The following is a 26,113-nucleotide window of genomic DNA, read 5'->3' as shown; positions in this document are numbered from 1 at the left end:
AATATTCTTTAGTTACTAATTTTTTCAATACGAATATTTTGTTATTGCACATCTGTGAAACAATTATTTTTTTTATCTTTATTTTGTTTATTATTAATGATATCTTTTTTATTTACTTACATTCTTCTTAATAATAATAATAATAATAATAGACTATTACGTTCATTTTTTCTTTGTTTATTTACATAGAATTATCAAGATCTAGAATTTATAGCTAGCTAACAACTTAAGAATATTTCTTTGAAATTTAGTTCTTTCCGTTTATAAGAAGTTATAAAATAAGTGACATACTGCAATTATAATTAGGTTAGTGGAAATAAAAACATAATAAATAAAATGTATATTTAGCATTTACATTAGCTATCGAGGTGCTGAATTGGTGTTAATATGTTAAGTACTATTATTACTAGCTTTGTCATTCTTCCTGGAATATAAAAGAGATCCTGTATATTATGTGACAGACTAAGCGAATATAGGCTATCAGATCAATGAAATAAAGTTATATACCACATTACCACGAATATTCTTATTCTAAAAAAAAAAATCACTTAGTAGAAATAAAATAATGTACTTATGCTACCGAGTATCCTTACTTGATAGAGGGAGCTCGTAATGTGTTCAAAATACTATTAGTATGAATATTAGTTTAGCTAATTTGTTTCCCTATAAGAATAATTATATCGGTGAAATTTATCAGAGAAATAAATAAATTAAGCGTGATAATATTCAATATAGTAATGACGATGAATTAAACAAAACAAAAAAAATAGCATATATTTTATTATTATTAATAAATATAAGTCTGCTTGTATCAATTATAGATATATGAATTAGAAAAATATTTTTAAAATTATACTGTATCTTCACTACCGACCTTTCAGTGGTTGTCACCTCTTTTGCCGATGACGTGGCTATTCTGGCTGTTGATGACAACTCAAATGTGGCCTCAACTAATTTCAAATTTAATATAATCAGCAGGTAGCTGGGTATGTGAAAGATAAGGGTTAATTAAACTAAGTCGAGCCGTATGACATTCGTATTGAGGAGAGGAGAAGGTAAGGAAGGTATTTGGGTCTTCACCTGGATCGTCTTTTTACGTGGAAGGTTCGTGCGAGGGAGAAGAGAAAGCAACTTAACGTGAAGTTCAAGGAATGTACTTGGTTGTTGGGTAGGAGGTCTGAGTTATCTTTTTCTATTAAGCTAATTTTATTCTCAACAATTTTGAAACCAATGTAAGTATATAGCGTCCAACTATAGCACGGCAAACAAGACAAATATTGAGATCATGCAGCGGTTTCAGAACAAACTAGCGAGGTGTGTAGCTAAAGCGACTTGGTTTGCTAAAAACAGTGAAATCCACGAATATTTGGGTCTACGGTACGTCAAGGAAGAAATATAATGTTTCAGTTTGAAATATGAACTTCGGTTAAATGACCACGTTAACTGCTTGGCCGTAAAACTTCTAGTCAACGGTGAAGATGTTAGAAGACTTAAGTGGCTACACGTTCTGGACCTTAGTAACTCTATAGTGTAATTACACCCGCTGAGTGTTGTATATTAATCAATCCTTCATTCCTTTACTCTCTGTTTTTTTTTCAGTTTCATTTTTTATTTTTTTGTTTATTTTTTATTTTCTAAGTGTTTCACCAATCTACTATTTTTATGATTATTATTATTATTATTATTGTTTTCTACTATATTTCTGATAGTACAGTTATTCAAAACTATTTGTGTAGTTCTACGTTTAAACCTCAGTACTAGTATGTAATTTTTGAAGAATCTCAATCGGGATTCCTTTTTAATGAGAAAATGTGCGATAATTTATTTAAGGTTCCTACAAAAATGTAACCGATTGAAAAATTAAAAAAAAATTGTTGGACAGGGGAAATATTTCCGCAATAAAGAAAATTTTCTTTATGATAGCGAAACGTGGAAAAGCAGGGAAAGGAGAAAGGAAAAGAATAAAGGCCTTTGCAATTTCATATTACACGAGATACCTTCTGCAATATAGCTCTTATCACGCATTGGGTAAAAATTTGTCGAGGGTAAAAATTGTAGGGAACGATAAATATTAGAATAGATAAAATAGACAACTGAAGACAAAGGATGTAGAAATAACACGTCCATGTTAAAATATTAGCGCAGAATCAACCACGCAAATTACTGATTATAAAAGAAAATAGACGTATGAATGGTAATAAAGTATCACTTAAGCCTGAACCTGTTCTTATTATGTCGTATAAATTTATCCATTTAGTGTATAGATTATTAATTAAATTGACCCTGTAGAGGTCAATTTCAGAAAACTGTAAATTTAAACAAGTATCTTAAGACGGAATATAGGGAAAACAGACCAGTCCGTCATAAAACTGATAGTGGTGTTTTACGTATTATGTAAAACATGTGGCTAAAAGTAATCAAAAATTGGATGATCGAGAAGGCGGGTTTGTCACACATCCTGTTTTTTATCAGTCAGAAAATTTAATTTCGGTTAACCAATATATAATTAAAATGTAGTAACAAATTTTTGTTATATATTTACTACAAAAAGCATTTGTAAAAGTTGTTCTTTAAAGAAAATTAATAAAAAAAAGCAAATTAATTTTTTTTTTAACGTTACGATTAAAAATTTTGTAAAAAAAGGAATTTCTCGTGGTCAATTATTAATTAAAAATATATTAATTCTCAAGATTTCATTATTACAACTTATTATGTTACTTAAACATTTTGGTATTAATTTAGCCCCGCTACATGAAGAGGGTTTTTTTTTAATTTTAAATTATGATTTTGGGTGTGAATGTTGGCCTTATTCCATGTATTATAATAGTGGATATCTTCGTTCTATTTTAAGGCTTAAAGAATTTGCATATATAACAGGTTCATATAGTTTATACAAATGTGAAATAAACCTCCTAATTTAAAAACCTACCTATATGATTTCATTTGTTTCATAATTAATTGACGTTTTTAAAAATTTGTAAATTCTTTGTAAATTGAACCGATGCGGAACCCGACAAACTAAATTCGTATCTAATAAAAACCTTACATTTAATTTATATATTAATTTTAATGATAAATTATTATATTTAATTTATTACCTTACGCAGCAAAAGGATTTTTTCAACGGGTAAGTTTCCTAAACGGATATGATGCTTTATCACAGAATTATGAAGTTATTTATCCCAGCAAGATATAATAGAGAGAGAGAGAGAGAATTATGACACCCTAAAACTTTACGTATCCGTTGTAGTACAATGGATTGCGTCGTTTAAAAAGGCTGTTTTCTTTATTTAAAATAATTTCTACACCATGCGTTCTAAAAAGTCTGAATATTTTATTTACTTTTTTTATACTTGCTAGTATAATTAAGTACATTAATAAGAATATGATTAACTAAGAACCCTATAAGACTTCAGGTGTTATTTTTTGACCAAATTGTACTTTGTACAAGGTTTCTATGCTCACAATTCAGATAACGTCGTGTAAATTCTTAAATATTTCTTTAAATTTTTCAGTTTCCAGCTTAGGCGTTGAAAGCATTTCAGTACTTAGCAAACTTCAAACTTAGCATACTTACCAAATAGGTCTTTGTTTGTTTTTTCTTCAAAACCAATAAATGTAGCACGAAGACACTTACGATTTTTTTCTATTACAGTTATTATTGTCGATAAAGAGAAACTTTATCTCATGGAATCAGTACTATTAAATGTAATTAAGCATTTTGCATTTTATATTATAGCAAACGATCATTTACTTCTTAATATTTTCTTCTGCGATCAAAGTCTGGCACATTAAACTTTTATCAGCTCTTGCAGCTTTAGTCTACCGATCGGATGATTTCTTTCCAGCTTCTAACTAAATAACCGACTAGCGATTGCTGACTTCCATTTTTTTTTTTAATTTTGAGCCAGCAATTACTTTTAATTTAAAAATAGCCTGGCTCGTGTCTAGTTGCAGTCATATCTTTTTAGGATTTCAGATTATATTGGATAATCGCACTCTATTCTCTCCATCGACAGCTCCAAAAACCTATATAAATCCATAATGTATTCTCTCACTAACTCTAGATTCCTGTTGTATTCTGCAACATGAATTTATAATTGAAATGGTAAATGGAAATGATGTTTGAATTCCTATTTTTGACCTGTTAAATAAATTTGCCTCGTTCAAATTCTCTCGTTGTTGTAGGATCAGCGAACATTTAATTTGACTTTAGATTCACAACTTGCCTATGAATTTTTAAGAATGAAAAGTAAGAAATGAGCCAAAAGATTTTGTTAGGGAGTAAATCAAAGTGATTTATATACAACTCTTGTTATTTTTTACATTTTATTAAATTTTTTGTAACGAAAGCCAGATGATCCTTTAGACGCATTTTTTTATAGAAAAATAGGTTATATTATTGCTCGGTAGCTAGCGATAAATTCTTTTAAATAAATTATTTTTGTTATTATTATTATAATAAACTTAAATGGATTTAAGAGAATTGAAAAGGTATAAAAGAGAAAACACTAAGTAGGAATATTGTTTCAATTGTGACATCGAGGCAGATCCATATTTCAATCTTAATTTTATTGTTATTATTTTTAATAACGATCGTATTATTTTTGTCATTATACATATTATCACTACTCTTATTGACTTACCTTTTATCCCAGGGCGTATAGGGTTGTTTTGGGCGTGACATAAATCAGATTAAGTACAATTCCTAATCAACCAAATTGAATCGTCTTGACAATTCTTTTTTCTTTTATTTTTTTCTTTATCTCACACTCTTGCCCGTATTTTATTATATTTTATTTTCAGTTCCTTCCCTCTCGTTTTCGTTTCTTCCCCAACCCTTCGTATTCAATTCCTTTACTCTTACTTCCCCTATCGGACCGTGAACACTCCGCGTCTGTCTCTTCGGACTGGACACACCTACTTCCCTCTCTTCCAGCGGATCATAAATCAGTTTTACTATTTATATATTCACGGGTATTATAATAATAATAATATTATTTTGGGGGTGTGTCCTAGTTCATGAATCAGCCACGGCCTTAGAGTATAGCGCTGATGTCGCCCATTGTGCCCAGTGACTCAGCAGCGCATGCATAATTGATTGCCTCCTAGTACAGGCCTGGCTGGAGCGGGCATTCACAAACTCGTATAGAATTATGTAATTCCTATTTTTTCATGGATCGCACTTCTCATAATATTCATCATGAATTATTTAAATTATTTATTATTACCAAAATATTAAAAACTATATTTTTTTATAATTATTTTGAATTATTATAGTTATTATAATACGAAATTTGTTAATATTTATAGGAATGTAAAAATATTTGTTATATTAATTATTAATATTTGTTAATATTAATTATTAATCCATTTCACATAACACTTTAAATAATTAGCGTAATCATTGTTCACATTATGATTTAATGATGATTTAAATTTAATAATTATTTCGATATAACTCGAACAGGACTTTATAATACCAGATTTTTAATTATCCTCCTTACATTATAAAATGATAAGAAATATGCTGAAAACACGAAAATTGCAATAACTCGAAACCTAATCGATTTACTGAGACGAGCAATGGCTTAAAACACTCAGAGTATCAAGTCACCCCTAATGAGGTCTCACCCAAAACTTTCCTCAACTCTGTGTGGAAATATGAGTGAACATTGATTCTCCCTAAATTATAACATGGTAAAAATGTTGAAATGATGGCTGCAAAGCGGCTAGGGGACGTAGCCCCCTAGTTACAATATAAAATTTAAAAAAAAATTATTAAAAACAAATCTTAAATATTAAAAAAAATTGGACTGAAAATCTATCTCCAGTCCGTGTAGGCGTTCTTCTGAACGGATTGGGATGATCTTGATTTCTATTCTGCTCAGAATGACCGACAGATATGTTATCAAGCATCATCGGTCCCCAAACTTGATTCTGCTCTGCATTTTTTTTTTAAATCCTCATTTATTACTAATTGAGGATCTTTTTGAGATTATTATTCAGTGGAAAATGATTTTGAAGGTCCGACGATGCTTGATCATATATCTGCTGTCAATTCAGAGCAGAATAAAAAAATTAACCCGATCTGTGCAGTAGAAAATCTGGACGGATTAGAAATTAATTTTGAGTGCGCATTTTACCAGTGGTAGGAAAGGAAAGAGAAAAACAAGGAACGTGTTACAAATGGGAGAGGTCTTTAGGCGATTTTTTTTTTAATATATAACATTACTTTATAATAATAACGTTGTGGAGTGGCACGGGTCCAGTAGTTTTTTTAACTAGAATAGATTTTTAGCCGTTTTTTTTAATTATATAATATTTCTTTTTAATAATAACGCTGCGGAGCAACAAGGGGCCACTAGTATTAAAATTAACTATCTGAATAATGAATATTGGAGGTGTTTTTAACTTTTTTGTTCTGCCAACGTACAAGTTTTTTGTCTTAAAATTTACGACAAATTTTTATTAAACATAGGCCTATATATATATATATATATATATATAAATAGGCCTACGTACAAAATTTTGGCTAAAAAATCTGCAAAACCACTAGATCAATTTGTTTGAAATTTAGATATACTGTAGTAGCGTATCTGAAATTGTGCATGTGAAAATTTGATGACGATTTGTTGAGTCGTTCTTGAGTTCTGCTTAATTAAAGTCTACAACATAAACTCAATTTGAGGTTGCTTTTCATTGGTGTATTTGTTGTACGCGCTTATACAGTGAGTCACAGTGGTGAGTGAGTTTAAAAGTGATGCTAGTGTGTACAGTCTATTCTTTATTCGAACGTATATAGTACGTTGTATTCTGAAAATTAGTGCGTTTCTGACTGCGAAATTTTGAGGGCATCGGAAACGAAAAGTCGTTCTTCTTGCACAGAACTGCACAGAGCATTTTTTATTTTTGAAATCAATTCATATAGAACTAAAAATGTAAAATAACTAAACTGTAATTTTTTTATTAATTGTTTCAAGAAAGAAAACTTCAGTGATGATTATGATGATGCTCGCAAAGACCGGAACGGGTTTTAAAAAAGAACCTGATAAGTAATAAATTTAATTTGAATAATTTCATATCTTGATTTTATGATTCAAGAAATAGGTTTTAATAAATAAAAAAATAAGAAATAATAAATTCATGTACATTTTTTATAAATGTTAGTGCGTAATTTAATACAATATATGTAAATCTGTATATAATATGATGTTAGTATATTAACATTAATTATTTCGAACACAAAACGTACTCCTACTTCTTACTCTTTCACGCTGCACGAAAATTAGCTTCCGCTTGTAAGTTAATGATGCAAGCGGGAACGAATTTATTTTCTTTATTTAATAGACGTATTTTAATTTTGATGGCAACTTCAATTACTCAGAAATGTATGTGACCACCAACAAATATGCTTTTCCATAGATATTATGATTTGAAATATATTATCTATTTATTTAACACTATAAGGATTGAATTGTTCTATTATTGATGCAGAACATACAAATATAAATTGCTATAACCTAAGAGTTGTAGACAACTTGACGAGAAACAGATCACTCGCAAAAATGTCGTAGTGTTTTCCCAATAATAATAATAAGCATCAGTAGGCTTGGCATAGGATGCTTATTATTACTTTCTTCTAACTTATGAATTTTTCGATTACCTCTCACTTCCATTTATAAGTAAGAGAAGCGAGCAGTAATTGATTTCTGTTGTTTTTTTTTTTCACGGAGCCGAATGTAGTGCAATCTACCAATACCCTATAATGTGCAGAGGATCTTAAAACCTACAAACGATTCAGTGAGGAAGGAATGGCTGTAAAACAAACATTATTACATTCAGAAGAAAGCTACTTAAATTAGCGCTCTTGTTACGAATGGTTTTTATAAATTTATTTGAAACTAATAAATTCTGTAAAATATTGATATAAAGTTATTTATGACTCGATTTATTGCTATGTACTAAAACGTGACGGATATCCTAACAAAAAAATCAGTCGGAAAAAATTAAGTTTACTTGGCTTTATTATTATTATTTTTTTTTTTTTATTCTCAAACCGTAAATACCTGTGTTATCGCTTAGTTTGTGTATATAGAATTTCAGATATAGTTAGAATAGTAAAATTTGAAACGATTCTCAACCACCAACATTTAGCCTAAGTTTTAAAATATATCCGTTTAAATAATGGTGTACAAGTAAAGGAAACTAGTTTTTACAGTCTTTATTTATTGAGCGAGATCTTAAAGTTTTACTGGAATATTATACAGCGATCAAAAATAAGATGAATATTTGGGTCTACTATAATTAAAATTTATGCGTGGTCTACGATTTAATTCAGTATTTAGTTGTTTAAAAAAAAAAAATGTTAATTTAATGATTTTTTCTAATGGAATGTACATTAACTGGTCTGCTGAATAAAAATAGTTATTGCTAAGATATGTGTAAAATATTTTTAGTTTTTCTTCTGGCTGTTTATTCCAGAAAAGATATATATATGTATGTAGAGTAGTAATAACTCACATTACACAACAAAAAACCATACTCTGGGATCTTTTAGAGTGAATGTAAAATAACGTAATCGGTAATAAGGAGTAATATGTTTTGCCTGTTTATAGATTTTTACGTTTTTTATCAGTTTATATATATATTTATTTTAAATTCAATTTATTATTAATGATTATAACAAAAAAATCCCGGAATTGATGGAGTATATTCTTTAAAAGTGAAAATTGGGATAATATTTTACTTTACAAAAGAAGCGAAATTTATTTTTGGAATAGAAATATGAATTCTGAATGAATGCATACGATCAATCCTAATAAATTTTTGTATTATAAATTATATAAAAATAAAATAATTTCCCGTTGCATTTAATATGAATCATAATTAGGTTTTTCATCATCCGCTTCAAGAACTAAAGTTATGATTCGACATTATTTCCGTAGACACATCGTTGAAAAAGTATGGTGTGTTTGTGTGTGTGTCTCTCTCTCTCTCTCTGTGTGTGTGTGTGTGTGTGGGGGGTGTGTGTGTGTGTGTGTGTGTGTGTGTGGGGGGTGTGTGTGTGTGTGTGTGTGTGTGTGTGTGTGAGCGCATTATTAGGTAGGGCTTTTGAGGACCAGGGCCAAGAAGTTGTTCCGATGTTGCTGGTGTCGGGTTTGCATCCAGCTGTTTGATTGATAGCTGACCAGTTCACATCGGACACCTCGCCTCATCATTCATGACACCATCAGCCATCACTCTCCTCTCACATTGATCATAACTCATCATAAGCAATACGGTGAAGAGAACGAGGGAATTACCGAATATATTGTACATCACAACTTAACTTTAAATTTATGTTACACATTAAACTCGCGATCATTACATATTAATATTACTTTTGAGTACATCCTAAATCGTCGCTTACTTTTCAGTATACTAGAAAATTTAATACTTTTCATATGTAAATTATACTTATTCATGAATTTTGTTCTTCATTTTATACTTTAATTTTTATTTTGTTTAACTATTAAGTAAACATTCCTTATGACAACCTTCCCTATGAATTCACAACCTTTTGACAGTAAAGTTTCACGGTTTTTTAATTAATAAAATGCTTAATAATAATTAATTTCCGTTCAGTCACTACTACTGAACAATATAGTGTTTTATTCAAACACATTTTAAATTAATTAATCATGTTATTAAACTATAACGAGTGTTAATTACATTACATTAAATCATTGCGATTGCATTTCTTAAGAATGAAATTTGAGCATACATTATTATCTGCTTTCAGAATTTTCCTTAAATAAATTACTAATATAATTATAATAAAAAAACTCTAATTAAATAAGTGTTTGTTCGTTATATAAGACCGTTTATAAAAAAAACGGTACAATTTTTATCGTGTTAACGTAATACCTGGATAACATCCAATCCAATCGGATACATTATCGGCACGGGTCAACAACATAGATTTTTTGTGAATTAAAACATACAGGATGAATACTGAAAAATTTTAAAAAAGCAAATTATTTGTATTTTTATGAAATTGTCGGAATCTCCTTTCCGCTTCCGAAAAATAACCGTTACAATTCATAGGAATTGGGATAGGTTCATAGAAATTCATAGGAGAGATATTTCTATAGTTACACGCCGTTTTAAGTCATGTTGTAAAGCATAGATAGAGCAACTAAAAATGAAAGGTATTGTACATGTAATAACAGACTGTAAGCCTTGTCGATGCGATGTGTAGATACGGCAAACATCCAGAACTCATGATATGCGGGAAGAAAATTTATTATTACGTTTACTTGCCGACTGGAATTTCTAGCTTTTTCTAAAACTAAAAAGATATTTTTACTTCAAGTCTTTATAGAATATAGAATTTTCAAAAATATCTGCAGTAAATTTTAAGCTTAAATTTGTGTTCGTTTATTTGGTTATATTTATTCAAGATGATTGATAGATATCCTTGCCGAATACAGCGTTTTGTTATCGGCGATCGAAAAACTATACACAACCTTTATTAAAATCATATACTTGTTATTTACCCCGATAAAAAATACCGGCAAAATTATGATAAATTATTTGACGAAATCGTAAATATGAACACATTAATTCGCTCGCGGGAAGATAATTCACACCGCTCGACGACGGTATGAATTGCTAAACCATTATGACGTAGCGGTTCGTATAAAGAGTCTGAATCGTTCCTTCTGAGGAATTTGATTATTAGATTCGATTTCTTAAATAAATCATTTGCTATTTTTTGACGGGGGGGGGGACTTCAATGTAGTCAAGTCAGTTTCCACAAATTATTTGGTACGGTAGCTACACTACTACTACCTTCAAGAAATCAGGATCTTTCATTTATCTATTTCATGTATTTGTGTACTATCTACTTATTAGTACTTTATTTTTTATCAAGTATATTTTTCGATTTATTTGAAATACTGAATGACGAATACAGTACCCGCCTAAGTTTATGTAATAAACGTGCTGGTTGTATTTATTGCTTACGATAATACTCATTTACGCCTTCAAATAATAAAAATAAATATTTTCCCAGTATAGTTGGAGGATTATTTCTCGTATACTTACGATTAAAATATATTTTAGCGATTAAAATATAAAAATTTTAAGTACCTACCATATTTACATGCTTAGCATTTTAAACTCTCCGTACACCAAACTTCTACATATTTAGTAAAAGGAATAAGGTATATCTTGATAATGTGTAAATCCACAGAATCAAACGTTCCTTTTATTTCGCTAAAAATTGCAAATATATTACTCATTTCGAAAAGAAAAAAACTGTTTTAAAGATATTTTCATTATGTCCTTCAAACGTTATTTACGGATTATTAACCTTTGCAGAATTAAAAAAATATCAAACTTTCAGTATTTAAAACAATCATTTTATCTGGATAATTTGTGTGTAATACAAGTTAATACAGATAATATAGATTTCATTTTAGCCTGAAATATCTGAAAATTTTAAACTTAAGTTGTTTTAATACATCGTCGGTTTCAATTGTTTTTTACCCACTAAATTAACACTAATTTACTGGATTTGTACACAAGTATGATAATAGCGTTAAAACGTTGGATATAAACATTTTTATTTGTAACGTAGTTTATACTAAAGTTAGTGAATTAAAATATGGTTTTTCGTGTAAGCTTATACACACTGTTGTATGGATTTTTTTTTATTAAAAATTGTTATCTTTTTTCTGTAGTACGGTATTAATAAAAAAATATTAGGTAAATTTTTTTTAATATAAATAATGTATTAATCGCTTTGAAGTTGGTGAATTAAAGCGTTGAATTAGAACAATATACTGATGTTTGTTTCTAGACTGTTATCTTTAAAAGGATTTTTTTAGTTAATCTATTAAAGAAATATAATGTCAAAACATTCTTTTTAATTCTAAATTAGGATAAATAAAATAATTTAACAATAATAGTTCAGTTGTAAAAATCAAATTTACGTGAATATAAATTCAGTTGTAAACTTAATAAATATGTTAAAACTAGACACATTATTTAACTAACCTTTCTATACGTAAACTACACTGCGAAATGTTAGTATCGAAATTTTTTTAAATCTTTTCTAACTATATTCAAAGTAATCCAACTCTTCTACACGAACCATGACAAACAAAGGAACGACGTAAGCATACAGCTTCGTAACATGTCGACATAAAAAAACAATAAAACTGGGCATAACAAAAAACCAAACGTTTCAGAGTCACTTTTTTGGACATCATATCCGTGAACGAAATATTACATCAGGAACCGGGAAAGGTTAAAATATCTGATAGAAGGATTTTTATGGATAAAAAAATATCTGATATTACATAATATGCATTTATTTTTTTCGTAAATTACGTTTCACTAAGGTTTATTTTGTACTTCGATACCAATTTCTCAAAATCTGTTCTTAATAAAAAGATAATTTTTCACAATTTAAATAAAAATATAAAATTTTTCACAAAATAAAAAATAAAATTTTTCACAAATAAAAATAAATATAACTTTAGTACACGTCTCTGTAAAAGAATTTATTCCTTAAATGTTAAAAACTTTAGAAAAGTGTATATCGACTTAAATTTTATAAACAGTGTAAAATTAAAATATTTAACGGTCAGTTAGCATTTCTTATTACATTAATTCAATTGAATAATTTGGTTTTTCTTTTAAATCTCCAGTTATTAGCTATTATAGGTCATAAAAAATTGTGTAAATAAAGAAATTATTAGTTTTGTATTATATTGTATCTGTCCTTCATTGAAAATAATCCGAGCTTCTATTTTTTTAATAAATTCATAATTTTAAAGCAAAATTTATTATTTTAAGATATTTTAACTATTTTTTAACTGAACAACATAGTAGCTACATAAAATTTAATTAGTTCGAAATACCGTTTTTTTTTTGTTTTTTTTTGTTTTATTTGTACAAAACCCGATATGATTTGTTACCGTCATTCTTATGGTTTTTGTTGTATTTTTATATCGTTATTATAACGTAGATCGTTTGAATTATAGAGAGAGTTTGAGTAAACCACAAAAGATATTCATTCAGAATGGAGTTGACCTTTGAACTCGAGAAAGCAAGAATCGATCTGTAGAATCGATAAGGTGGACCACCGTACGTCATTAGTTGTGCCCGCTGTGAATGTATACGGAGTACTGTATTAGTGTGCTATTATATCTGTACCGAAACATGGATCGGAATAAAGCAACCCCGTCTTTACTTCTAAACAACTCTCTTCAGTATCCGTCTTTAAAATGTAAAATCATGTAACAATACCTTCTTTTCTTTAAATGCGTATTTATAAATATTCACTTAAGTTTCTCGACCTAAACAGATTCAGATTTTATATACCTCATACCGTAATTAAAGCGCTAATTTAACAAGCTAATGTTAATTTAAAAAATCTTATGCGTTTAAACTTACTGTATTTGATCGATTAAAGTTACTTATTTGCACGCTCACTTTAGAAAGCTAAAATGTAATATTGGATTCCGAAACTTACAACGTCGTTTTTGCTTATCATAAAATATCCAAACAATCGAGTCTTGTACCGCTTCATAGGCCTAGTCGGTGGATAGGTCTCCATACAAATGGCTCTATTTTCTAAGGTTCATTTTACATTTTTATACGCCCGATAAAAATCTGTTAAATTTCATATCACGTACCGGAGATAGTAGCCAGTAGCAAGCCATTTTATTTTTATTTATTTTTTAATACTACCTTATAAAAATATGAAGTTCTTAACGTATAGACTACATTTTACCAAAATTTGTCGAAGTTTTACAATCTTTTCACAGGCTATTTGTTTTCGTAAGCTGTATGTAAATAAATAATCACAATGGCTCATAAAAATGTTTGTATAATTTCTACTCGCAGTCAGGAACATCTTCGTTAAATTGCCTGCTAAGCCTGTAAAGTGACGGTAACTACAAATAACGAACTACTATGGACATCGCCATCAAATTAACTTCCTTCTAATGTATAAGTTTTGCTCATGTGTTTTTCACAACTAAATATACAGCAAAATTGTGTCCGACCTTTGCTACCTTTACAAATAAAAAACTTCAAACTATTTTTTTTAATTTAATATTTTTTTAATAATAATTAAATCTTAATCTACGTGTTAAAAATATGCCGCTCTTACTTTTCTATTTGAAATTAAAAAATGGTTATAATTTATAAATAGCAAAGAATTTCCTTTCTTAATATTATTAATTATTTTTCTTATTTATCTACAAGATTTGTAATCGAGATACCGCATGAATTTTACTGGTGATTTCAGTGGAAAAGGTTCATCCAAATTTACAACTGTAAAAATGAAGTGTTTAATATTAAACATTCCATTATGCAAGCAGTAAATACTTATTATTTATAATTACGAATAAATCTCAACGTCATAGCGATAATTTATTCACAGGAGGAGCCAAGAAGAGGCTGCTATCTCGTTTGATCCATTACACTAAATTTTGCTTACGGTCGGATTATAATAAGTGTGATTTATATTGGATATGCAGAATAAAGATTTAAATAAAAAATAGATAACACAGAAAAAGATGTCACGTAAACTTAACAAGTTATGATTTAAAATTTAGAATGAAAACGGAGAGGAGAAATAATTTACAGTCAAAATAATTTACCCGATCGAGTGGGCGGGGGTTTTTAACAGAAATTGTTAGCAGCTTGTTTACAATGCTTATACTCATGACTTCGATGTTGAAGATGGATTTATTATGTTCTGGCCCATTAGAGGCACACCCACCTGTTATTAATAACTCAAAAGCGACGAACAGCGATGAAAGCGGAGGAATAAACAAGTCGTATCCAATTTTCAAAACGCGATAAATTCGGGATAATTCGTGTGGGTAGGTTGGTAGCCGTGTCGCCCTCTATTAGTGCCCATTGTTTGCCCTTCGTACTACTGCTTCGTTCCATTGAAGCCACATTTTAATAGCGTTCACTAAAATGCCCCGTGTGTTCGATGAAATACTCCGTCGAATCGAAGTAAGGAATTAATAAATTAATGAACGGGTGAATGCGGTATTACCTCAACCGGTAGTTTGTTAATAAACTTAATAATACACCTATTATTAGATTTACTCTACAGCGTGTGCGTGTCTAACGTTTGTTAAAAGTTGTTTTTATACACCTTCAGCGTTGCTCCTCCGTCGTCATTTTATTCACATATTCTGATTTAATAACGAGCTATCTCCCAAAAAATAAAAATTAACTTACTCATACGATTGAGAATATAATCGTATAAATATTTTGAATCGGTGAGAAGATCTAACAAATCGTTTAGATTTCTGAACGATTTATTTCAAAGTTCTTCCCTCGCTATCCGATGCGTACGTATCAGTATAGCATGTTAAGAAAATAATTAAAAACGATAATACTTATTTTATTACTAAAACCAGAAATGTTACTTTTGAGAAAAATAAAGTATTGAAGAATACGATCTGTCGTTATCCAATATCGAAGTCAAACTAACAGCATTTTCTTTCTAACAAATTTACTTCTATCGAGATTAAGTAAGTATTCTTGCTTACTTAGTTAATAGCATAAAATCAGAAGTGTAGGTCTTAGCCACAGTATTTCGTCGCTAACTTCAAAAATTATCTTTGAATGAAAAAATAAGACGCAAACAAACGAAAGATATAAAAAAAGTCCGAATTTGTATAAATATATAACTTCGTTTGCTCCAAAGCGTTGATATCCAAAAATTAAACGAAAGAACCGTATATATTGAAAATTTCACGACAAAACGATGAAGATAATATAACAAGAGAAATCAAGAGATTACGAGTAAAAAAGAGTTGGCAAGACTTAAAAAAATCTCCGTCAGGAAAAGAGTACAAAAATCAATTGAGAGATCGAGCTGGATTAGGCATGTTCTGTTAACTTTGAGAAAAATAAAAACCAACTCGAAAATCGAATTGCACTCGAAAGTTGACTCGATTACTTTCTTGTGAAAGAATCACTAACGGTCACAATAGCGATAAAGCAACTAGTTTTATGTAATAGCTTGCGATTGATTCCCAATGTTTTCTCGCCTCTTAAGATCGTTTTCGTAGATCAGTTAAAAAAGGAGAGGACGGTCTCCGATCTATTAGAACTAATGATAAATTTAGTAAATTGAACAAAATAAAATGTTGTAAAGAGAGAAACGTAGGAAAGGAGTTAATTAGTGACGGAATCTACCATAATTTTCACGAAAAGTACGCACAGTGTAATGATGGTTAGTGAAGAAAACGGTTAAAGAAATCAAGGAAAAGAAATTTCTCTTAATTTTGGTTCTTGGTATCACAAAATTCTTAGATTTATTAATGATAACCTTATCATTAATAACAAAGAAGTAATACAATGAAATCATTTATCGTGCCCATTATGATACTACTACACACTATAATTACATTATTGACTATAATGCAAAGATACTCACATTTGATATGATTCATTGGATGTAGTTATGCACGGCTGATAATGTCTTACATAATATAATGTCTTACGGAATTGTTGGAAATGTCCACCATTTTTCTGAAGGCAGGTCCGAATCCTTTGCACCGTATTTTTTTGAGATGTATTCCATCATCCATGATGTGTTGCAAAGAGTTTCACAAAATATGATGCCAAGGATTCGGACCTGCCTTCAGGAAAATTGTGGACATTTCTAAAACTTGCTGTAAGACATTAGTTGTGCATAACTGCTTTCCGTAGTTTGAATAATATCAAATGTTTTGAGTTGAGTTAAGATTAAATATTTTTTCGTGGACAAAAAATATTAGATTCTTGATAATAATAATACGAGTAATAACACTATTATATTAATAACGTTTAAAAGACTAATAATAAAATTGCATTTAATTTCATAGTAAATGTACACTTACCATCAACACTTCCGTTTTTATTGTAAAAATCTAGTGGAAAATTATTTTTAAAAAAAGAAAATTTTTAACGAGGCAGAGCATGCTTTCAAGATAGTACGTGACACATCTAGGTAATATTTAGTACAATATTTTAACACAAGTAAAAAGAAAGTTTTAATTCGATATTAGACTGTCAAAAATGATACCAGTTGTTAATAATTTTTCAATATCTGAAGTTTTAGCGAAATAATAAAAATAATACTAATAACAAAAGTATGTTTCACTGATTATGGCTCAATCCGTACAATTTATAAATAATTCCACCTAACAACGTATGTAACTAAACATTCCGAACGAATGACATTTTCTTATACATTACGTAATTGGTGCTGTTAAAATTTAGTATCAGAAAGGATTAATTTAATGTTTTCTTTGAGATTTTTTTCTCTCACTCTTCCTCGCTGAGGAGTAGTTACGTCGAACAATCCCGGAGTATTGTAAACTGTTCTGTATTACTTTAAGTGACTTTAAACAACTAATTTTATCCCAGGTTTAGTTGTTTGTCATTTATGCTTAAACCTTACCTGTAAACCTTACGTTTTACAAATGATTGAAAGATTTTTCCTTATAACTTAATCGGAAATAGAACTATTTAAATACAAAAATATACGATCTACATTAACAACCGGAAGATATTTTCTCATCGTTGCTTATTTATTATTGGATTGTTATAATGTTATACCCTGATATTTAAAGTATTTATACGCGAAAGTTAAGAATACTGGTTGGAAAACTTAAAATAAAAAATAATACTTACACACTCCAGAGAAAAGAATATTCACACAACATGAACATTTTGTTTAACTTTCTTTACATATTTTTTTTAAAGTGTTTTATGCAAAATTTAGATATTATTTTTAGGTTAATTATTATTCTTTACTTAAAAACTTCTCCTGTTTTGTCAATACGCAGGTTTCTCATCTTTGAATTTTTTAAAATATTTTTTTATCCTGTTTATATTTTAAACGACAATAAAAATGTAAAGTTTGTAATTAAATAAATCTAAAAACAAATGAAATCGATTTGGAAAATTCAATAAAGAATAATAAATAATACTATACGATTTCGCCTTCGCGAACTCTTAATTAACAATTTATAAGTTGTAATTTAGACCTGACTTAAAAAAATTGTAGATAAATTAAAACTTTTACAAAAAATTATTCATGTTCTATATTCACATAAAAGTAATCTACAAAATCTTTTAAACCTGCCTCTTTTCTTTCGAAGTTGGTATTTATGTTTTAATTTTTCTGAGTTTTTAAAAGCTCCTCAAAATGTAGGACATATTTAATAAATCATTAAAACAGACCTAAATTTTACTGCATTTTTTAATTATTCTACGGAAACACTTTCTGTTTGTCTACTGAAAGACTTAAATTATGTGAACCTTGAACTTTTTAATTTGTAAATTACGTTTTTTTAAAAACCCCAAATGAAGTCTTTTACGCTTTTAAAATTAGCTCTTTATTTTCTCTTCTTTTACTTTCCGCTATAATACAGAATTATTTTACCGGTACGTATTTTTACCGTTTAATTTTTATTGTATCCGCTACAATTTGGCAATTTCATTCGTTTTACCCGTAATTGAAAGGTTAATTCAATTTTAAAAACGTTTAATTTGTTTTATTTGATTTTATATCAGACTTATTTATTTCACTACAATTTATATTTTAGCCTTTAAAAAGTTCTATTACAGTCACATGTTGGTTGTGTATGAATAGTTACTATTGAGGGTCATCTATGAATTCCGCTTCCAATTTATAAACTTAACATATATTTTTCTTATAATAAATAAAAGTTAACAGAAATATGTTTATATTTTCTGAAGTTTATTCTTATTAACTGTAAAATTACTTTTACGACACTTTAATCGGAAAGGATAGTATTCGATTAAAAATAATGTATATTTTTTTTCTTATTTACAGCTGATGCTGTAATTAAGAAACAGAAAGAGTATACTTTTCTAACAAGAGAATTATTATATCTCAGTTCTAGTCTGAGATTGCAATAATTTTGCTACGATTAAATCAGGAAATATGCTCTGGAATCACTTACTAAATTTTGATTCTAGAAATAAAGAATCTATCTTTTGCCTAATGTTTTTCTATTGTTTATCGCTCAGTATGTTATCAGTTTTAAAGTTATTTTAAGACATTAAAAAACCCCTAAGTTAGACCGATTTATTAAATCTCAAAACGAATATTACTCCAAAAAGGTTAGTTTTTTTTCAGCAAAACATGAAAAAAAAACTTTATTTTTGGCTCATAGTGTCCCCACGATAGAAAATAGAAAAACAGACTTAAATTTCTAATCTACCTTTTAAATTCAACCGGAAGGAAACTTCATAACCGATCTAAATATTTTAAATACTCTGGTAAATTTAACAATATGCAGATTTATTTAACACTTTTTTTTTAATATTACTTCTAATAACTAACTTCTTTCTGTTTTAGGTAAAAAATGGCGTAGCTTGACCCCGCAAGACCGAAGGCCGTTTGTGGAAGAAGCAGAAAGGTTAAGAGTAATTCACATGCAGGAGCATCCCAACTACAAGTACCGTCCTAGAAGAAGAAAACACAATAAAAGAGTGGGTGCGGGGCCCAGTCCCCCTGCAGGAGGGCCTCATAGCCCCTCGGCCAGGACGAAACAAGGGGGACCTGCTTATAATTCACAGTTCCCAAATTATTATTCGCCTCCTAAACCGCCTTATTATTCACCGGTCGGATTACAAACACCGGAATCATCTCCGACTTGTAGCCCGGAACCGGATATACAAGACGACGCTCAGACCAGGCTTATGGAATCGGATAATCCTCTTCCCACACCAGAAATGTCTCCCATGGATCAAGATAAAGATTCGATCAATTTCAACGATGGTTCTGCCCAAAAGAGGGTCGCATCCGCCTCATCGTTTCAGTCGTATCACCATCACGACAATTCATCCGCATACTACCCGAGGACATATCGGCCTGTCAGCTACCCTCCTCAAGCTACCTCAGCTATAGCGGCCATGGGGGTCGCTAAAGGTTAGTTATGACTTTACCGAATTATATATTTTTATATTATCATCGTTACTATGAGTACGCATTAATATTTTACCGCGAAACAAAAATACAATTTCCTTCTAGAACTACCGCAAGATTACAGAATTAAAATCTCATTTGTTTACTGAAATGAAACAAAACGTGTATCGATTATTAGGCTTAAGGTATTCGATTATTCGAACCTTATCGGGAATCGAACCCGGAAATTTCAGTGAGCACTCTTTGCAGAGTGTAAGCAGTGCAGTGGATTTATTTATTTATTTAAATTTACTATTCACTTGAATAGATACGATATTACACAATACGATAATATACGTTTAATAAAAAGCTAAAAAAATAGATACGATAAATCATACGCGTCAATCCTGCTCTCAAAAGTAAAATACTTGAGCCGAGAGCAAGAATAATGAAAAACATGAAAACTTTGTAGGAAACCAAAATATACTACAATCAAATACAAACACAATATAACTTATCGTATACAACACGTATAACATATAATAAACGATACAATAAAATATAAATATATCTGAAAGAGTGAATAGAAACAAAATTACCTATATCAATATCGAGTTAACAACATTCGACTAGCTGTATTATATAAACCTCTATTATAAAGAGGTATGCAAGTATTACTCATTAAAGAATGGCTAGTTATACGGGAATGATTAAAATAGAATATAAATAAATCTTGATTTTTATAAACAAATAATAATACATTTTAAACGTATAAAGTTTTAAGATTATCGACTTTAAACAACGAATTAAGCAAATTACTAGAAAAAATATACCGTTTAGCCAGACAAATTTTTAGTAAGGAGTTAATAGTAACCAATAGCGGCTAGAGTACATACTCAAACGTAATCCCGCGATCAAAATGCCATGTGAGAGTGATGCCTGAACAAATGCACAATAAACCGTTTTAAGCTGGGTATAAACAAAATACCTAAGAATCCTAAACTTGTAAAAGAGCCTTCTTAACTAAATTGTTTATTTGGATATTAAACTTAAGATCGAATCCAAAATCTATCCCCAGATACTTAAAAGAATTAACAAAAGTTAGCGCAGTACAATATCAAGTATTAATATTAAGCAGACAGCAAACAAATTTATGTAGAATTATTTTATTATTAACAATTTTTCTCCTATTAGAAAGAATAAACTACTTTAGTTTTAATTGCATTGATGCACCGACAATTTTTTTACATCATTAACCAATTTCAGACTCAGATTAGCCTTCATTACAACGTTATCAAAAGAACCATCACCAAAACCGATGGCAGTGTTATCAGCCAAACAAATTTACCCTGATTATTCAAATTGAAAAACAGTATCCTGTGGAACCCCAGCAATCACAGGAAGATCATCGCTAAATACAACATTCATTTTAACACGTTGTATTCTCTTACTTAAATATGATTTTAATAAATTCAAAACAATCCCCTAATAATGACATTATGTAATCTATTCAAGAGAAGTAGACGATCAAAGGTTTTTTGATCTTATCCAGAAAAATCCCATTGACACGGTCACCACCATCTGATTCTTTCCAGAATCGGATTTGTAAGAGTAAACACGACATTATCAGTTCAAGTACCTGATCTGAATCCAAATTGATTTCGACTAAAAGAATTATATTTTTGTAAAAAGTAACCGATCTAAATCTAATAGATTTTTACAGAATTTTAGGCAAAGACAATGTCAAAGCTGTGGATCTATAATATGTTGTGTCCCTTTTATCACTATTTTTATATAATGGGATTACTATTTCCTGTTTAAAAAAATTAGTATAAACGCCATTAACAAAAGATAAGTTAAAAATGTGAAAAAGAGGCAAAAAAATAAAAGAATTAAGCATCTTTAGGATGTAATTAGATAACCCGTGAGTGACAAAAGTATTATCCTTTAATTAATTTAAAAATCTCATCTGATGTAACCGGCTGGGAAAAAATAGGATAGGCCATTATACTTTATCTCACCATGTAAGGCCCTACATCCATCACAATTTGTAAAAAGATTGCCAGTAATAGATCTACCAACATTAACTTTTTTTTTTGTTTTGCCGTACAAAAAGAATCACTCGTTACACATTTTCCATCCCCCACAGACTCGAATAATTCAAATATACTGTTTATTTTAGAGAAGGAATTATTAACTTAATTTATAAGATTCCAAACTAACTTTTTATTGCCCTTAGCATTTATAATATTTTCAGGATAATAGTTATTTTTGAACAATCTAGTCTAATCATTTATTTATTTATAAAAAAAATCATTTCTTTGTCATTGATTTATTACAAATATAGTATAGAATATTTTAATATACATTATATAAAAATAATCAATAAAAATGTAATCGGCTTACCCTATGAAGAAAACATACGGCGTAATTACAAAATACACTTTAGAATCATAATAGATGAACTAAACAATTAAGTCAAAATAAACATAACAGTGACTGTGCCATCAATGATAATTACAATCTACAAGGTATAAAATTACCAATAGTTTATGGAAAAAATGTTTAAAATTGTTAGAAATCTAGTTCATTAGTTGTTAATTACAAGGTGGTAAAAATATTATTCATTATAATTAATTTACATAAGAAGAAACACTGCTATTCCATAGGTAATGTAGTGGAAAAAGGGCATATTTTTAAAGGAAGTTAAACGAGCTGGAACCAGTCGCGGAATTCGTGAATAGTTTAGTAGATTCAGTTTTGTCATACACGCTTTTTTTCTTATTTTCACTTGTAAATTTATCTTATAAATAAGTAAAGGATATAATTGTTAACGTTTCTAGTGTAAAATACACATTATATGTCACGATAGAACGGGGTTATATTCTTTTTCATCATTTTATTGTGCATTTTTCATCAGCTTTATTGTGCTAAAAGCATCTAATCGCTTTTCTCAAACGATTACCTGTCGGTACGTTCTGAATGATTGTATACTAACTAAATAAAGAATTTTTAAATCATAAAATGCAGTAATTTGAGAATCTCAATACGTAACATTAAAAGAATATTTTTTGAAAAATATTACTTATTGGATGTGTTATAATCTGCATCAGATCTGTAATAAAAATGTTATTAAACTGCTTTATTCGGATTCATATGGACACTTTGTACACTGCCGCTCACACCAGTAACTTTACTGAGCAATTTTCTCTATGCAGGTCTGAGAAAGTTGTTCAACAAAAAAAAAACTGTTCAAGTTTACGAGTATCGACAAAGCGTAAGGTGCCGATATTAAAATAAGCTATTATTTGAGTTAAGTATAATTGTAAAAATAATAACAACGCTGGAAATGTTTTAATGGTTTTCTTCATTAAGAAAATGATGGCTAAGTTATTTAAATCCATTATTTGAGCAGTATAGTAATTTAAAAATCATAATTTTCAAAAATATTTATATTTAAAGTGCGTTTTTAAAGAATATAGTACAAATTATTAAATTTACTATGACTGTGTTTATACAAATTGCTGTGGTGTGGAACACCATACACTGTGGAGAATTAAAGAACTGTAAGCTTACCTATACCTCTAAACACTAGTATATGCAACTTGCCGGTTACTATTGTATAAGTTGTAACCACTCCTACTCCAATAATAAAAACCTTACCTACGTAGATACGTAATAAATACACCTTTTCTGGGTACTATGAGCTTAAATTCTTATAACTAATAATAGTAATAAATACGACACAATATTATTTCAATTAGTTTTAATTTTTTTTTCATTTTTATAAAAAAGTTTGAAATTACTCCATTACTGATTTTTATTTATAAATTTATTGTGAACTGCATTAAAAAAAATTAATTTAATTTATAGCAAGTAAAGCGTAAAAGTATTACTTCGCTTGACAACCACAATTTTAATTAACCATCAATATTATTTGGAAATTTCTAAGTGTTTTTTTTTTTTTTTTTAAATACATGTATGTCATTATAAATTCATATTTATTTTCCGCTTCTTTTAGGTATGGTTATGATGTGCACCAACCAGCGTTTATTGGGTACGTATGAACATTCGGGTATTGTTACTGGCACGTTCTACCCGCCGATAGCGACTTCACAAGATCAACAAACTCTTGGCGCAACGTCGACGTCAGCTTCACAGATGTACACGACACCGAGAACATTATTCTACCCTCAGTACTCGTCGTGTACCGCGCTCAGGGCAAACTCCAACGAATATACTTCAGTGCAAGGTATACACTGCGTATTTATAAATATTTACGTTTAATTGAGCTTATATTTAAATGTCTTCAATCAGGTCGTGTAATATTTTTTTAAAAGATCATTTTAACTGAATTATACTCAGATTAAAAAAAAAGTGTTCTTACTGAACAATAATCATAGTATTGCAAATACGCTAGTATTTGCGTAGAATGTTGTTAAATCTCTCATTCGCTAATGACAAACTTGAGAATAATCTTTATGCTTACGATCGTAATTACATAAAGAAATGCAAAAAAAAACATTCTATATATAATTTTTATACCATTACGGATTACTTGAATAAAGGATTCTTTTTTTTAGATAGTTAACCCCCAACCCGAATAATAAAGATTGAAAAGTACTTCTGCCCGAGTAACGCTTCTTTTAAAAAACTTATGTAAAAAATTATCGACTCAAGAAAAATAATAAGTCAAAATACAATGTCAAGATATGTTGAAACTGTAAAACTTAAGAAAATAATATTTAGTTTATAAAAGTAACTAATTTTTTTAGAATTAGGTATGTTATTTTCTTTTTTCCATAAAAGTTTCAAGTATTATTTTACATGAAATTATTTTTCTTATCGGTTAAAAATCACGTAACTCTTTTCAAGTACAATTTCCTGTTCGAAATGTATCTCTCGATTCCTTGACCGCATAGAATTTTAATAGCAACTTTCAAAGGTTTACTAGAATTGGTCATCCCAACAAATAAAAATTCCTCGCAAAATTTTACATTTAACATAAATTTAACTTTTTACCTCACACATAGGCTCTTAATAACATATAGCCAAACCCGTGCGAATCCGATACTCCCCCATTTGTGACATAACTCGGTCACGTCAGCGTGTCATGGCAGCAGTCAGCCCCGCCTAGCTTGCCCCAATCCAGAGGCCAATCACCGGGGCCCCTTGGATCACAAGGACGCCCTTCCTCAGGACGGCTACCCCTCCTTGTTACTATCCTACTAGGATACAGACATGCTTTCCGCATGCCCTTCCCCATACTCGCGCCAACTCACACCGCAAGGGTCCCCCATGCCATCAACAGAAGCATCTCGACATCGCCGCTCTTGCATGCGAGCGAGCCAGGATGTCCTAGGCAAGGGGGTTGCCTGCCTGGCCCCACACGTCATCACGTTTTGGAAGATAAACAAAATACAAAGACATATAAAGAAAATACATAATACAGGAGATCAACACAAGTAAGTATATCTCGAAGAAGAAATCAAAACACGAGACATAATACTAGAAGATTAAACACGTAAAACAAATCATACTGCATAATACATAATCATAGATTGTAATCATAAACTCAGTAAATATAAATGACAAAATACAAATGGAAAGAAACAGAAAGACACATAATACAGGAAATAAACACAAGAAGGTAAAATAAAGTCACAGAAGGTACAGACCAGGAAGAAAAGAGTCCAGCGGCAAACATGCAATGGAGCCACGGAACAGAAAAGGCAATTACAAGCAGTTATCCTCCCGCTTCTGGGTTAGTATGGAAGCAGCTAACTTAGTCACCTCGGTCCATCCTTCCCGAGAGCGGAGCATGTAGCCTACGATCATATCAGGCGCGATCACCACGGAGAACCGGGACCGAAAAGTAATTCAGCTGTCGCACTTGAACCAGGTGTGATGTGGTGTATCATCAGAGCCACAATACCGGCACGCCGCAGACTCTCTGCGCCGGAACCTCGCCAGATAGGAACCGAAGTCTTCATTCCAGTCAGGAACTGAGTGACGCGGAAGTCGACCTCCCCGTGTCGCCGGCCCACCCAGTCCTTCACCTCCGAAATAAGGAGCCGGGTCCAGCGGCCCACCTCCTCTGCCAGCAAGCCAGTATGCTCCCTCTCGCCTCCTATGCAGCTAGTCCGGCGAAGCGGAGGGCCC

General features: G+C 30.1%; 1 protein-coding gene across 1 annotated transcript in view; it reads left to right on the top strand.

Annotated features, from left to right (window-relative positions):
* The window catches only part of Sox15 (Sox box 15 transcription factor), a 401,070-nt gene that overhangs the window by 358,665 nt on the left and 16,292 nt on the right, over positions 1 to 26,113 (top strand). Inside the window, exons 3-4 of the mRNA XM_075367198.1 lie at positions 19,403 to 19,975; positions 23,973 to 24,203. Of these exons, the coding sequence (XP_075223313.1) occupies positions 19,403 to 19,975; positions 23,973 to 24,203 (804 nt within the window). The remainder of the gene's footprint in view (positions 1 to 19,402; positions 19,976 to 23,972; positions 24,204 to 26,113) is intronic.

Source organism: Lycorma delicatula, chromosome 1 (assembly GCF_047948215.1).
Source record: "Lycorma delicatula isolate Av1 chromosome 1, ASM4794821v1, whole genome shotgun sequence".
In the NCBI taxonomy this organism is placed as follows: Eukaryota; Metazoa; Arthropoda; class Insecta; order Hemiptera; family Fulgoridae; genus Lycorma; species Lycorma delicatula.
The sequence above is the reverse complement of the archived record's forward strand: the minus strand, read 5'-3'. Positions and strand labels throughout refer to the sequence as shown.